Source organism: Zingiber officinale, chromosome 6A, assembly GCF_018446385.1.
Source record: "Zingiber officinale cultivar Zhangliang chromosome 6A, Zo_v1.1, whole genome shotgun sequence".
NCBI lineage: Eukaryota > Viridiplantae > Streptophyta > Magnoliopsida > Zingiberales > Zingiberaceae > Zingiber > Zingiber officinale.
This window is the reverse complement of record NC_055997.1, coordinates 107,730,208-107,744,760: the sequence shown is the minus strand read 5'-3', so window position 1 is coordinate 107,744,760 and position 14,553 is coordinate 107,730,208. Positions and strand designations below refer to the sequence as shown.

Genomic DNA, 14,553 nt, shown 5'->3' with positions numbered 1-14,553 from the left:
TTTATAACATCTATTAAAGAAGAACAAACCTCTAAATTCACACTAGAATTGAAATGAAATATAACAGTTTCTTTAAAAAATTACTTATTCTTTTTTTATTATTATGTTTTCTCAAATCATTAATTTGTTAATTAAATAATGGCGGATTTTCTAACTTTTTAATTTTATAACCATAAATTATGGAGTCAAATTAAGTGAATTTTGAAAATTCTAATTTTATCATAATTTTAACGATAATTAACTCGAGGGAATTGGATGTGCTACTTTTTAATTTATGAATTTTAAATTGTATTGTATTGTACTGTGATAATCTAAAGTTTCTATGGTAGTTTGAAAAATAATATAAAGATGGGCGGTAAATGAAATTTACCCATGTTAATTTAATTAACCACTCTCCCACTCTCAATCTCCGCGGTGACCTCACCGCCTTTGCTCCGGTCACGTGTCGCTTTCCCTGTCCTATATTAGTGGCCTCCCTCGCTACTCGAGCGAAAGAGCGAGGGAGGACGCTCGAAGGACGACGATGATGGTAAAGAAGCGCCCGCGGCCCGCCATGCGGCCCGCCATGCGGCGTACAACCAGCATGACGGAGTTCGCCGCCGAGGGGGAGACCCCGCGTCCGGCGGGCGGTGACAGCCAGAGCAGCAGCCGCCTCCTCCAGGAGCACCGCGCCCAGCGCCAAGCCGCGGACGTGGATCCTGCGGAGGGAGCTCCGCGGAAGGTCCTCGTCGGAGGAGAACTCGTGAGTGTCAACTGGATCGAGGCCGGATACCACTCTGGCGGAGTGGCTCCACCGGGCAGTGGCGTCGGAGGACGAGGGCGGCGGAGGATCTCCAGCGACTTCGCGGTGACGGAGACCGCGCCCTTTTTGATGGCTTGCGGCCTCTGCAAGCGCCGCCTCGGCCCCGGACGCGACACCTTCATGTATAGGTATTTCTCAGCGTCAACAAAGGGGGAAAATGATTTTTAGGGTTCGCTTTTTTTTTTTTTTTTATTTGGATGTCTCATCATCTCTTGTTCTTATTTTTCTGCTATTTTTGGGTTTTGTCTAACATTTCCTTTAAAAAGAAATTTCTGATTTGATTCCCTCCTTGCCATTGTTCGATTCTGCTCCATAGGAAATCATGGAGATGATTTTGTGCACATATTTACTTACTGATCATACGCAAACCTGTGTGTATCTTCTTCTCCTTTTTCTGATGAATGAAAGCATGTAGATATTTAAGTTCATGCTTACCCCATTGGAAATATTCAAGCTGTTGCAAATGCTTGCCACTTTGCAATATTGTTCAGCTATCTTTTTCAATTTATAGCAGCCAGATCATGTCACAAATCAGTAATTGGCAAGCTGTAAATCTTTGTTCAGGCTTAGAAAAATACTGTGAACTGCGAGAGATATTGTCTCAAATGTTTCATACTATTCTTTTCACTTTATGTGCTGAAATTGTTTAGACAGAATTGTTTGCTGAACATGCAAAAAATTGTAGTTGATATTGCTAGTTCATACATACATACGATCAGCATGTATATATAATTTATATTGGAAGAGCTTCTAAATTATCTTGTTTATATCTTTCTTGGATCCTAATCTTTGCTTTTATTCTTTTTTGTTTGATTTCTTCAATGAAACAGTTGAATGTGGAAAAAATTCATCAATATCTATTTGGCAACTTGTCCTTCACTTCAACGTCCATAAATTCTGTCATTAATGCTGATTTTTTTATGCTTCGAGCTTAACTGGAATTACTGCTACATATCATTCTTCACAGGGGTGATACTGCCTTCTGTAGCCTCGAGTGCAGGCAACAACACATAAACCAAGTTGAGATCAAGGAGAAATGCTCTTTGACTTCCATGAAGGATGCTGTTCAAGCATCCAACACGACCGAGAAATCTGACAATGGTGAATCTGTCGTTGCTGCCTAGCTTCCAGCGGCAGCTAATGTGTTGTAAATCCTACAATACAAGGTAAACGTAGACGTAGCTGGATTATTCTATGGCCACTCCAGCATTACTTTCAGTCAATAGAACATATTATGTGAACCTTATGCTAATTATTGTGCTCTGAGAACCATCTTTTCCTTTTGTTATGGGAGAGTTAGAAATAAAAATAAAAAGGAAAAAAAAGTGACTCATCTTTCCAGAAGAATATGTTCTGTGATCATAGATGCAAAGTAATGGCAAACTTTTCTATGTGTTTTGATCCCTGTGTGAAGAAGAGTTGCTGCACCATAATTTATCAGCCTCCTTTATGCTCTCTCATGTTTTGCCCACAACTTCTGAATCAAACTTTGTCCTTGTGATTCTTGCAAGCACTTTGTGAAGGCTGCTGCCAAAAGTTCTTGGCTGAGATTTGATCTTAATTCCAAACTTTTTCTAGAGATCGAATTGTCTATTAGCATCAAGCCTGTGGATGACTGTTAAGGAATTGCAGCCACTGATCACAGTTGAGCTGATGGTTCAAATTCTATGACTTGTTTCTTGAAAGAATATTTAGGAAAGCAAGTGATGATAAAATAAGCCTGCTTTATAAGAGATACATTTTGTTCTTGTGGTATACAATAGTAAGTTGATAATTTAATATGTTTTAGTGTGTTTAAATCATTTAGATTAATATGAATACAGGTTTGTTGTAAGATTATTCGTGATTTCACAGTTTGTTTTTGGCTTGGACGAGGAAGGCATGCCATTTGGCCTAATTAATTAATTAATTAGTGGATAATTGTTGTGCGATTTCTCAATTTAATTGTTTGGTTAATTAGACTACATCAAGTGGACAATTAGTTGCGCTTCTCCAAAATGACATAATAGATAAAAGAGTTAAATTTGTTGACTTTTTTTGTTTTTTTTAAGCAATCAAGCAAGTTTTATGTGATTTTTTTTTTTTTTGAGAACTCACGAGTCCGTCGTCGAGTCAAATATACTCAACGGTTTGACACTAGAACGACCCTTTAGGGATGGTAAAGACTGGAGGTCGACTGTCGGTGTAATATTATTAGCATGCGTTTGATTTAAATTATCATTTATAATTTTAATTATGTGATTATTAAGTAATCATATATATATAAGATTATGGGAAATAAAATATAATTTAATATTATTTGATTAACTTTAAATAATACAATAAAAATTTATTTATTTGAAGATTTTAATAAATAATCTAATTTAATATTTTACTATATTACCTTTAGTTATAAAATCAACCCTATATATCTTTTATACTCTAATTTTTTTTTTTCACGTTTTTTTTTATTTTTATGTATTTTTTATTTCTTTTCATTTTTTTTTTTATTTTTTTAAATTTTTTAAAGTTTTTTTATTTTTTTTAATTTTTTTTTAAATTTTAAATTTTATTTTTTTTATGTTTTTTTTCTATTATATATATATATTTTTAATTTATTTACGTTTTTATTATTTTTTACGTTTTAATTTTTTTTTTACATTTTTTCTATTTTTTTTATGTTTTTTATTTTTTTCCCATTTTTACATTTTTCTATTTTTTGATTTTTTTTTTATGTTTTCTTTAAATATTTTATTTTTAATTTTTAATTTTTAATTTTTTAATTTATATTTTCCTTTTTTATCATATTTTTCTCTTATTCGAAGGTATTTTGGATAAATTTTTTTTGTTAATCTCGGAATCAAGAAAAATCTCAGTTTTTCAAGATTTTTCGATTTAAGGGTACATGTCCCTTTCGCTGACGTGTTGGACATGGAATATTACTCGGGAATCATCGATTACCTAAATCAAACACGGTTTTCGATAATAACCTCGGATGAATAACTAAAATTATCAAGGATAATCTCCAACCAAACACACCTTACGTTTGGTTCAAGTTATCATATATATAACCTTGGTTATATGATTATCAGATAATCACATAACCAAGGTTATGGAGAATAAAATATAACCAAATGTTGTTTGGTTCAATCTAGTAATGCAACAAAAACTTATTTGTTTGAGGATTTTAATGAATAACCTAATTTAATATTTTACTATATTACTCTCAACTACAAAACCAACTATACATAATAATAATAATAATAATAATAATAATAATATTATTATTATTATTATTATTATTATTATTATTTAAACTCTATATTTTTTACTTTTTCTTTTTCACATTTTCTTTATTTTTAATTTTTTTTTATGTTTTTATTTTTTTAAAGTTTTTTTACCTTTTTTATATTTTAAGTTTTTTTATTTTTTAAGTTTTTTATTTTTATTTTTTTATTTAAGTTTTTTATTTTTATTTATTTATTTTTTGGTTTTTACGTTTTTTAAAAATTTTTATGTTTTTTTACAATTTTTATGTTTTTAACGCTTTTTCATTATTTTTCACTTTTTTAAAAAATTTTGTTTTTACGTTTTTTTATATTTTTTCCTATCTTTTAATTTTTTTTAATTCTATTTTTAATTTCTTTTATTTTTAAGGGGGTTTACAATTTTTTATTATTTTTATTTTTTTATGGGTTTTTATTTTTTTACATTTTTAATTTTATTATATTTTTTATTTTATTTTTATGTTTTTATTTTTTGTCACATTTTTCTCTTATCCGAAGATATTTTGGGTAAAAAAAATTCGTTAACCTAGGAATCAAGAAAAACTTTAGGGTGCATTTGGTTTGCACATTTTCATTTTCATTTTCTGGAAAACGCGCGTTTTCTAGAAAACAGAAAATGACTTTTTGTCATTCTCTGTTTTTCTAGAAAACGATAGTCAATTTTTTAGAAAACGCGCGCGGAAAACGTAAACCAAACACCGTTTTTCAGAAAACGCGCGTTTTCCAGAAAATGAAAATGGAAAACGTGCGTACCAAACGCCCCCTTAGTTTTCTGAAGTTTTCTAATTTCTGGTTGCATGTCATTTTTGCTGACGTATCGGACATGAAATATTACTCAAGAATCATCGATTACGAAAACCAAATAAAATTTTTATTGATAATCTTAGATAAATAATCAAAATTATTAAGAATAATATCGCTCAATCAAATGCACCATTCATATTTTCAAATGCACTCAACGGATGAATTGATCGAGTGAAACTTGAGCATCTGAATTAATAATTAGAAAAAAAAAATTTAAAAAAAAGTAAGGAGGTAATTGAGATCTGACTAAAATGGACTGAGGCACTCCTTGTCTCAAAAGGTTTAATTTTAAGGCAAAGAAAAGTCAAACTTGATCTTACCTTGGACACGCCATTCTAATTTCGCACGTCTAGTTAAAAATTTTAGTTTCAAACTTTGAACTGAACTGATAGAACTCGCAGGGTGTTGGGACCCATCTCATCAGACGACGTCTTCAATAATTGTCATAAAGTTCAAAATTAATAAAGCTGGGCATTGAACCCGACGTGAATCGAACACGCAACCTTCTGATCTGGAGTCAGACGCGCTACCATTGCGCCACGGATCCACTTATCTTTTGTTTTAATTGATAAGTTTCAAAAAAGTATTATTCTTTCTAAAGGAAAAAATAAGGCAGAAGGGAATTGAACCCGACGTGAATCGAACACGCAACCTTCTGATCTGGAGTCAGACGCGCTACCATTGCGCCACGGATCCACTTTATTTTTACTGTTTTAACTGATAGTTTTGATAAAATTATTATTCTTTCTAAAGGAAAAAATAAGTTAGAAGGGAATTGAACCCGACGTGAATCGAACACGCAACCTTCTGATCTGGAGTCAGACGCGCTACCATTGCGCCACGGATCCACGTTTTTATTAATGTTTAATGAATGTTATATGAATACATAAATAGATAAATATTTTTTTGTAACATTTTTAATCTTGACGCAGTATTTTTACCTCAGAAAAAGAACACACATCCTTTTTGTAAGCAGAACCCAAACTTGTCAGCCCCTTTCGCTGGACGAGTAAATTGATCGCCCCAGATTGAACAGAGCTAGGTATATTTGAAATTAATTTTCTTTTCTTTACAAAATCATCATCATTAACTTCCTAACTTATTTATATTCGTTTAATAAATAACTCATGAGATTAAACAAATAAACTTAAATTCAACTCGTTGATGTTCATAAATATGGTTGTGAATTTTTCATTAACATTACTCATGACTAAAATTTATGAATCATATACATAAAAACAGTCTTATCATGGTAAATAATTAAAATAACTTAAAATGAACAACCAAACTTATATCGAATTTAATAATTAATCATACAAGTTTAAATCATGCTAAAAAAAATCAAATCATATTTGAACAACAAGGAAAACCAAGCGTTTTAAGAATTTTAGAAATTAAACTCAAAAAACATACCACGAATCACACACATAGCCAAGATATCCTAATATTAATATATTACTCTTAAAAACAACAATATAAGAACACGATATCACTGGCTCTTAGGCGCTTTATTGCCCAAGATCGCCAACATTGTGCATTAATTTGCTTACTAGTCTCAGTCGGAATGTTTCCGAAGTTTGTAACTTGCCATCAGGCAGGAAACAATGTGCTCAAAGGCATCACCATAAAAGGTGTGGAGCACTATTGTAACTCAGGGAATCTTTGAAGGTACATCTTATGGCAGAAGGAAAGGAGTTTGCTTTGCTTTCTGTTTACTTCCACTTCTTGCCTTCTCAGTACCGAGAGAGAGGAGGTCGAAGCTGCGTAGAAAAGATTCGTTGCGAGTACCTCTAACAGCAGCTGATCTGGAGATGGATGATGGCCTAGAATCCACTGCAGGCTGTTGAACTCTTTGATGACTACTAGATGGTCGGCTGCCACTTGAAAATATCCCACTTATTCTGCCGTTATGGGCGTTGCTAGGTTCGATAGAACTGGGTCTGCTGCTTGACACAGCAGCCCTCCTTGAAGTGCTTCCATTGCGCGATGATGGTCGTGTTTTCTCAGGATCAACCTGAAATTTGAAGCAAAAATATGGGCGGCAATAATATCACATCCTGACAAATATTCCACCTAAAAGGAGAACAAATAGAACTTACAGCTTGCTTTGACGAAAAGAGGACATGATTAGGAGATTTGCGCTTGGAATTTTCGCCTTGATGACCAGAGCCTGAGGCATTCATCCAAGCAAATGCTTCAATGGCACCTGAGAATCTATCACGCACAACAGGTCCTGCTAATAAGAAGAAACAACTTAGCAGGACAAACTTTGTCGACGACTATGAGGAAACTCTGAAAAAAAATAGAACCTGAAGTTCCTTCTGGCCTTTCAGGGAATGGAGCAATAGCTCCACTCCTATCATTCACTTGCTGAAAAAAAAATATTCCATAAAAAGTCATCACAGGAGGTAAAACTAGGAACATAGCAAGAGAATCTTGAGATGCATACACGCAATCGAGGTCTAGCGCCCATCTGAGGATATTTCAATATGGTCCAGTCAAAAACATAATCAAATTGATGCCCTGTGACAACATGGATCAAGAGACAAATTTGTATACCACATTAAAACAAGGACAGAGTATAAAGTGGACTGCCAATTCAACAAAAAAGAATAAGGAGAACAATAGACAACAATTGTAATTTTGCTGACCTTCTCGAATAAATAGCTCACGGAATAGCCTCCTCAAGTATGAATAATCCGGCTTGTCCTCAAAACGCAAGGATCGACAGTAGTGGAAATAAGATGTAAATTCTGAGGGAAATGACTTGCAAAGTGCCTGTTTTACATCAGAAAATCCAAAATCTCTCACAATCATTATGCAAATTGAAATAAAAATAAAAGTGGCTGACTAAAGTTTTCCCAAGTTTGTAAAAGAAGGATTCTGAATTACCTCCACAGAGGTTATCACTTTCTTCTCACTAATTTTGTCATACTTTTGCTTTTTATTGCCAGCTTTAAGCCCTTGCCAAGGAAGGCTAAGGCAAAGTAAAACCACCAGAGATATCGTATTAAGTATTCAACAGAAACAAAAATGAAAAAAAAGACGGTAGATGGACAGATGTCAACCTTCCTCTTAAAAAATACATAAGCACGTAACCAAGAGATTCCAAATCATCTCTTCGGCTTTGCTCTGCATGTAAACAATCATGCATTAGTAAATACAAAAGAACAGTGTTAAGTACAGAATACTTGCATTAATATTTAAGGACCAAGAAACTCACCAATCCCTATATGTGTATTAACACTTGCATATCTTGCAGTTCCTGTAAGGTTCTTATTCTCCCTGTAAATGGATACACCATATGAAACCAAAAACAGACTGCCTATAAAACAATTCAACAAAAACCCATGGTAGGAAGATATAAAACATAACAAAATTCATTAGGCTGGATGGAGTAAATAAAAACAAGAAAAAGATTCCAAAGAAAAGTCAATTTACAGTCATAAAACAAAACTTGCTTATGAAGACAGAATTCTATGCTCAATTTAGTTTGTACATTTCTTGTTAGTCACCAAAGATTGTTAAGTGTCATGCCTAATTGTTCGTTTACTATAACTCAACCCCCAAAAGAAATCAGTTCCTTTCAGAACTCACAGAAAACCCTGAAATCGATCAAATAATCTTGATTCAGAAAAAACTGTACAGGCATCTCAAATTTTATTTCCCCCTCTGATTAACTCTTTTCCCTTTTTGTCAAGTTGCTCATAAAAAGGTATGTATAGTAAAGATGAACTTTTAGGGGCGGGATGAAAAGTCTCACTAACAGTGGCTAGTATTGACATGAAGAAACTTATAAAGAAATAAACTATAAAGTATAAACTAAGAGAAACAAGACAAACTCATCAAAGATTCTGCATATTTGTTACTATTGAAACATCAACACCTCAAGAAGAATGTGCCAAAACGTGCTATGCAGTAAAAAAAAAAAAAAAAATAGAATCATTATATCAAGATCAAGTTTTGATTACCTGTAAGGTATGTGCTTATGAGTTTGGAAATCCCTGTACTTCTTTGCGAGACCATAATCAATAATATAAACCTGAGAGTCAAAAGGCAATACCAATCAACAAATCAGAAAGTGAAGACTCAGTTGCTCCATTTCTAACACACACACACACAAAATCTATCAATTGACATCAGTAAGAATTGAAATGAACATAGTCTTAGATACATATAGAAGATGAAGAGACATTGCCAAGTGCATGCGAATACTAACATTTCAAACAACAGTGCAAATGACTTCAACGGTACAAACAAACCAATTAGAGGGCCCATCTGAAAACCAAGTTATTGAATCTGAGTTATTAACAATAATCCAAAGCATGTGTAATCACATGACTTGAAACTGAAGAGTTTCAAGAAGAAAACTACTGCCTTCACTGTTCTAAGAAAAATAAAATGGCACATCCCTTGAATGTCACATTGACAATCCAAAAGTTAAATCAAACTTGGCAAATTTACTCATTTTAATAGGATCATAAATATAACTATTCATGAGAAGAAAATGTACTGACATGACTATACAATAATAATAATGTTATTGAAACTCTCTCATTCAGAACAAAAACATTCAAGAAATCTGTGTGTGAATCCCAGCCATATAGACATGCTTAGGAGAGAAAGAACTAGCTAACCAAACAACTAATTAGGTCATTCATAGAATGCTTGTTCAAAGATGTACTGACATGACTATGCTATAATGATAATGTTATTGAAGCTCTCTCATTCAGAACAACAACATTCAAGAAATCTGGGCGTAAATCCCAGCCATATATATAGGATTAGGAGAGAAAGAACTAACCAAACAACTAATTAGGCCATTCATAGAATGCTTGTTCAAAGATGTACTGACATGACTATACTATAATGATAATGTTATTGAAGCTCTCTCATTCAGAACAAAAACATTCAAGACATCTGTGTGTAAATCCCAGCCATATAGTTATGCTTAGGAGAGAAAGAACTAGCTAACCAAATGACTAAATATTAGGCCATTCATAGAATGCTTGTTCAAAGTAAACCATTATTAATAACAAGTTTAACACAAAATAGCATACAAACAATTTCGTTTTATCTGTATGCATTATAATGAGCAACGTACTCTGTTGGTCATTCAATTGCAAATATCTTAAGCTAAAACATATCATCCTAACTTCTGGAAGCAGAATAGAGATGTATTATGAACACACCTGATTTGCTTTATGGCCAAGGCCCATAAGAAAATTATCTGGTTTTATATCGCGATGAAGAAAAGCCTTTGAGTGCATATACTCCACCCGGTTTATCTTTAAAGAAAAAGGAAATATTATGACAATGCTTCAAGAGAGCATAATTTCAGAACTATCAAAGATCCAACTTTGAAATAGCATACTACAATCCAGGGGAAATTATAAACTTACTAACTGATCTGCAAGCATTAAGACTGTTTTCAACGAGAACTTTCGGTTACAGTAGTTGAACAAATCTTCAAGACTAGGACCAAGAATATCAATGACCATGATGTTGTATTCTCCTTCTCCACCAAACCATTTCAGATGGGGGATTCCGGCTGCATTGGAAATACAAAGCTAAATCATCATTATGCATTGACCAAGAAGACAAATGAACCATAGTTACTTACTTCCTCCTTGGAGAAGTGTATACACCTTTGACTCATAATGAAGCTGAGGATGCTTGGTCTTCACAGATTCCTGATAATAATTGGCAAATGCCAAGATCAGATGGGTATAACTGAGAATTAAAAGCATATCAATAGATCAAATTAACTACTAGACTAGAACCGAGACCATACACAAAAAATAAACTTAATGCAAATGAACTCAAGTAATTTTAGTAAACACATCTTATATTCCAAAGTGTAAATGCTTAAACTTTGGACATTGTAGCACCGCGTATGACGTACCAGCTTAACTGCCACTTCTTCTCCACTTTGTATGTTAACGCCTGAATCAAACCAACAAAGAAGAAATGGGGAAAATCAAAGAAAAACGATAGAAGCCAATAAATCTCAAATTACAAAACTACAAGATTGATCCGAAAGATCGGAGAGATACAAAATACCATGATAGAGCTCGCCAAAAGAACCGCTTCCAATTTTTTTTCCCAGCTTAAATTTTCCACCGATCACGTGATCCATGATTTAGTATTCTGTCCTTGGTACACCCACAACAATCAAATGGGAACAAAGCCACAGATCTCTAGATTATCAATCCCCTAACGCAAATCACCAGAATTTAGCATGACAACTCTCATCCACCCCAAAATAAAAAACGGACAGAACGAACAACGAATTCGATCACAGTAGAGTGGCACGATCAGTCCTTCAATCTCAGATCTAGAAGCCCTAAAAAATCAAATCATAGCGATTCGGAGCGCGGCACCGCCACCCAGACACCACACACAACCTCGGCAAAGCGACCGGCACCTGCGAAAACAGATTCAATGAATGCTTCTCTCCGCCCACCGATTCTGATCGAACAAGTCGTCATAGAAATATCCTAGAAGATTAAATCCGCCGAGTTGAGTGACGAAAAACCCCTCCACCGGGAGCTAAGATCGCCGATTGCCCACAAAAGGAACCGATCCGGCGGTTGCCAAGATCTGGATTGAGAAAACAAGGCGGAAAAAATCAACAAAAGTCACCGCGAAAATGAAACATGTAATAATCGCTTAGCTTAATAGACCCAAGTCCAACAGCAAAATATTAATTTATTGTATTAAAAAAAACATTTTAATTTCAAACTTTTACTTATTTTATAAAACATCTATACGGTGACAAAAGACGCCTATAGTTATATAAAATATCCTCTATAATTATATGAAAAGATGTCTCTTTTATTTTTAAACATTATAGTAATTGTAATTTCATAATTGTACATATGATTAGATCATAATATATATCAGCTATAGAATCGTAACTACTATAACATACTTAGAGTAGAGTTTAAAACGTGCTTAGATTATTATATTGTAATAGCTACGAGATCGTAATTTCTACAATGTATTTATACCATAGTCCAGAACATTATAGCTTAGACCATAACGTTATAATAACTACGATTTCGTAGCTGCTATAATATTGTATCTACTACTACAATGACAATTGGATGGAGGAAGATGTTCAGGAACTCGAATAAGAATTAAACTGACATTAAAATCTAAACCCTAAATAAAAAGATGAAATAGTAGCAAACAATTAAAAGATAGATAATAGAAAATGAACATGTACATGGGGAAGATACTACAAATGAACAAGAACAATGACAAGCAGGTAAAGTAGTGCGATGGAGTTGATGTAGTGCGATGGAGTTGATCGACGAAGACAATGAAGGGCCAACGAGGGATTTTGAAAGAGAATTAGAAATGATTGAGTTTTTTTTTTAGACAAGTACAAAATTCTAAATGTATTGGGTTCTTTTCCTATCCACCCGCCCTAGTTAGCCTATCGATTTAGGATTGAACATGAACCGATCTGTAAACTAATCAAACCCGAATGAATAGTAGATTAGAGAAAGAAGGGTAAATATACTCAGAGTGAGATGTTATTTTGATAATAAATCAATATAGGATGCTTCTTTTTAAGATTTATTAAGAACGGGGTGTTACTTTTAATTTTTGTCCATATATATTAAAAAATAAGGTTAATATAAAATATTAAAAGAGTTAATAAAAATGTAAGAGGGTATAAATGTATCACTCGATTTACTCTTCCACTATTTACAACATGTTTGTGAGGAAAGAAGACTTATAATTTTAAGGTGCTTTGCCTTGTTTAGTCTCAGGGGAATCCGATTGAGATGAATTCTATGTTATTATTATTTGAAGCGAGCTCTATGCTATTCAAGATTGTGAATAGATTGTTTGATAAAATAATCGACTCCAACAAAATCGAGTCTAAAATTAATCATGTTGCTAAAGTGGTGTTCACTATTAGTTGTTTTTTAGTTTGAGTTTGACGGTTGAGTTTAGTTCTTTTTTAGATGTTATCAAGTTCCTAAGTTGAGTTTGTTGAACCCTTTATATTTTTAAGTTTGTTCATTTGACTATAGAATTTAATGTAACAAATTTATTTATTTATTTTAAGAGTTTATTTATTTTAAGAGTTTATTTATTTATAAGTTACTTCTAATAAGAACTTTTTCATTGATAAATATAATTCACAAATTTATTTGTCACAATATCTATTCATAAATATTAATGAGTAGCCCTCGGTACTATGGTATAGCGGAAATATATAAAATTATCATATAGGTACTTGAGATTTGATCCACAGTTATAGCGTATTTGTATGGATTTTTTCTCCAAATGGAGCACGTAATCATAGGATGCTGGACTTCTGGGCTGCTCACCGCGAGAGCTTCTTGATTTACCTAGATAGTGTTGGATGCTACTCGGAAAACCTAGAGGTTCCACTGTATAAAAATTTTGTACAAAGGTCTGAACCTTTTCCTAGCTACCATGTGTTCTTTTAAATTAAATTTTGGATCGCCTGCGGAACTTAACACGTTTGATCCAAAACTTAATCTATTCGTTCTTTTAGGTTTTGACTTGGGTCTCCTGCGGAACTTAACACGTTCGACCCAAATCACCTTAAGTTATTAATTCCATTAAATATTAATTTCCATAATTGGTTCCCAGTACTGACGTGGCGAGGCACATGGCCTTCTTGGATATAGGAGCAACCACCACCGACTAGACAAAACCTTTTATAGAAATCTAATATTTAATTTCCTAAAATAACTTTAGGTTAACCAAAGAGAACAATCAAATCACAAGGAAAAGAAAAAACAAAAGAACACAGCATCAAAAAAACATATTCGAAATTCTAGAACGTAAGCCTCTTGTATTTGGTATTATTTCCATAAATAACTAGCATGATGCGGAAAGGGAAAATAACTAGTTATACCTTCTAGAAAGACCTCTTGATCTTCTACCGTATTCCTCTTCTAACCTCGGACGTTGTGTGGGCAACGATCTACCGAGATGAGAAACCACCAACCACTTTCTTCTCCTCCAAGCAAGGTTCGGCCACAAAAGAAAAACTTCACCAAGGAAGAAAACCAAAACACTAACCAAGCTCCAAGAGATGCTCGCTTCCTCTCCTTCTTCTTCTTCTTCTTCTAGTAGTATCCGGCCTCCACAAGAGCTCCAACCAATAGAGAGTTTCGGCCACCACAAAGAGGAAGAGGAGAAGAGATGATGGCCGGCCACAACACCAAGGAAAAGAGGGAGAGAAAACAATAGAGGTTGTTTTTTTTATGAAGGCACCCTCACCCCTTCTTTTATATTCCTTGGCCTAGGCAAATTAGGAAATTTAATTACAATAAAATTTCCTCAATTTCCTTGACATGATTTAATTTAGAAAAATAAAACAAATTTTCCAAATTAAACTTCAATGGCCGGCCACATCATTGGAGAGCAAATTGGACAAGTTTTAATCAACAATTAAAACTTCCTAATTTGTTTCCGGAAATTTTAAAAATAAAATTTCTCTTTAAAAATCTCTTCATGGTTGATAAAAGGAAATTTCTATAATTTTAATTTTATCAACATGTGGATAATTTTTAAAGAGAAAATAAAATAACTCATCAATCTACAAATAAGGAAAGAGATCTAATCTCTTTCTTTAATCTTTTGTAGATCTTTTACAAGAGAGATATTTTAATTTTAATTCTCTTT

At 33.3% G+C, this 14,553-nt stretch overlaps 2 protein-coding genes and 3 non-coding genes across 5 annotated transcripts; 1 reads left to right on the top strand and 4 right to left on the bottom strand.

Annotated features, from left to right (window-relative positions):
* Positions 1-488: 488 nt before the first annotated feature.
* On the top strand, positions 489-2,146 carry LOC121997311 (FCS-Like Zinc finger 7-like). The gene is made up of 2 exons (XM_042551662.1): positions 489-930; positions 1,770-2,146. Exons 1-2 carry the CDS (start codon positions 524-526, stop codon positions 1,924-1,926), a joined length of 564 nt encoding a protein of 187 aa, XP_042407596.1. The 5' UTR covers positions 489-523; the 3' UTR covers positions 1,927-2,146.
* A 3,201-nt stretch (positions 2,147-5,347) lies between these two features.
* On the bottom strand, positions 5,348-5,419 carry TRNAW-CCA. Its single transcript has one exon. It is a non-coding gene; the product is annotated as a tRNA-Trp (tRNA).
* A 77-nt stretch (positions 5,420-5,496) lies between these two features.
* On the bottom strand, positions 5,497-5,568 carry TRNAW-CCA. Its single transcript has one exon. It is a non-coding gene; the product is annotated as a tRNA-Trp (tRNA).
* Positions 5,569-5,648: 80 nt separating this feature from the next.
* On the bottom strand, positions 5,649-5,720 carry TRNAW-CCA. The gene has a single exon. It is a non-coding gene; the product is annotated as a tRNA-Trp (tRNA).
* A 580-nt stretch (positions 5,721-6,300) lies between these two features.
* Positions 6,301-11,550, bottom strand: LOC121997310 (casein kinase 1-like). Its single transcript, XM_042551661.1, has 14 exons — positions 10,936-11,550; positions 10,778-10,818; positions 10,496-10,565; positions 10,275-10,423; positions 10,065-10,160; positions 8,844-8,914; positions 8,096-8,157; positions 7,941-8,004; positions 7,765-7,849; positions 7,524-7,650; positions 7,322-7,395; positions 7,182-7,242; positions 6,972-7,105; positions 6,301-6,886 (listed from the first exon to the last, which is right to left on the bottom strand). The coding sequence occupies exons 1-14, from the start codon at positions 11,009-11,011 to the stop codon at positions 6,548-6,550; spliced, it is 1,449 nt and encodes a 482-aa protein (XP_042407595.1). The 5' UTR covers positions 11,012-11,550; the 3' UTR covers positions 6,301-6,547.
* Between the last annotated feature and the right edge of the window lie 3,003 nt (positions 11,551-14,553).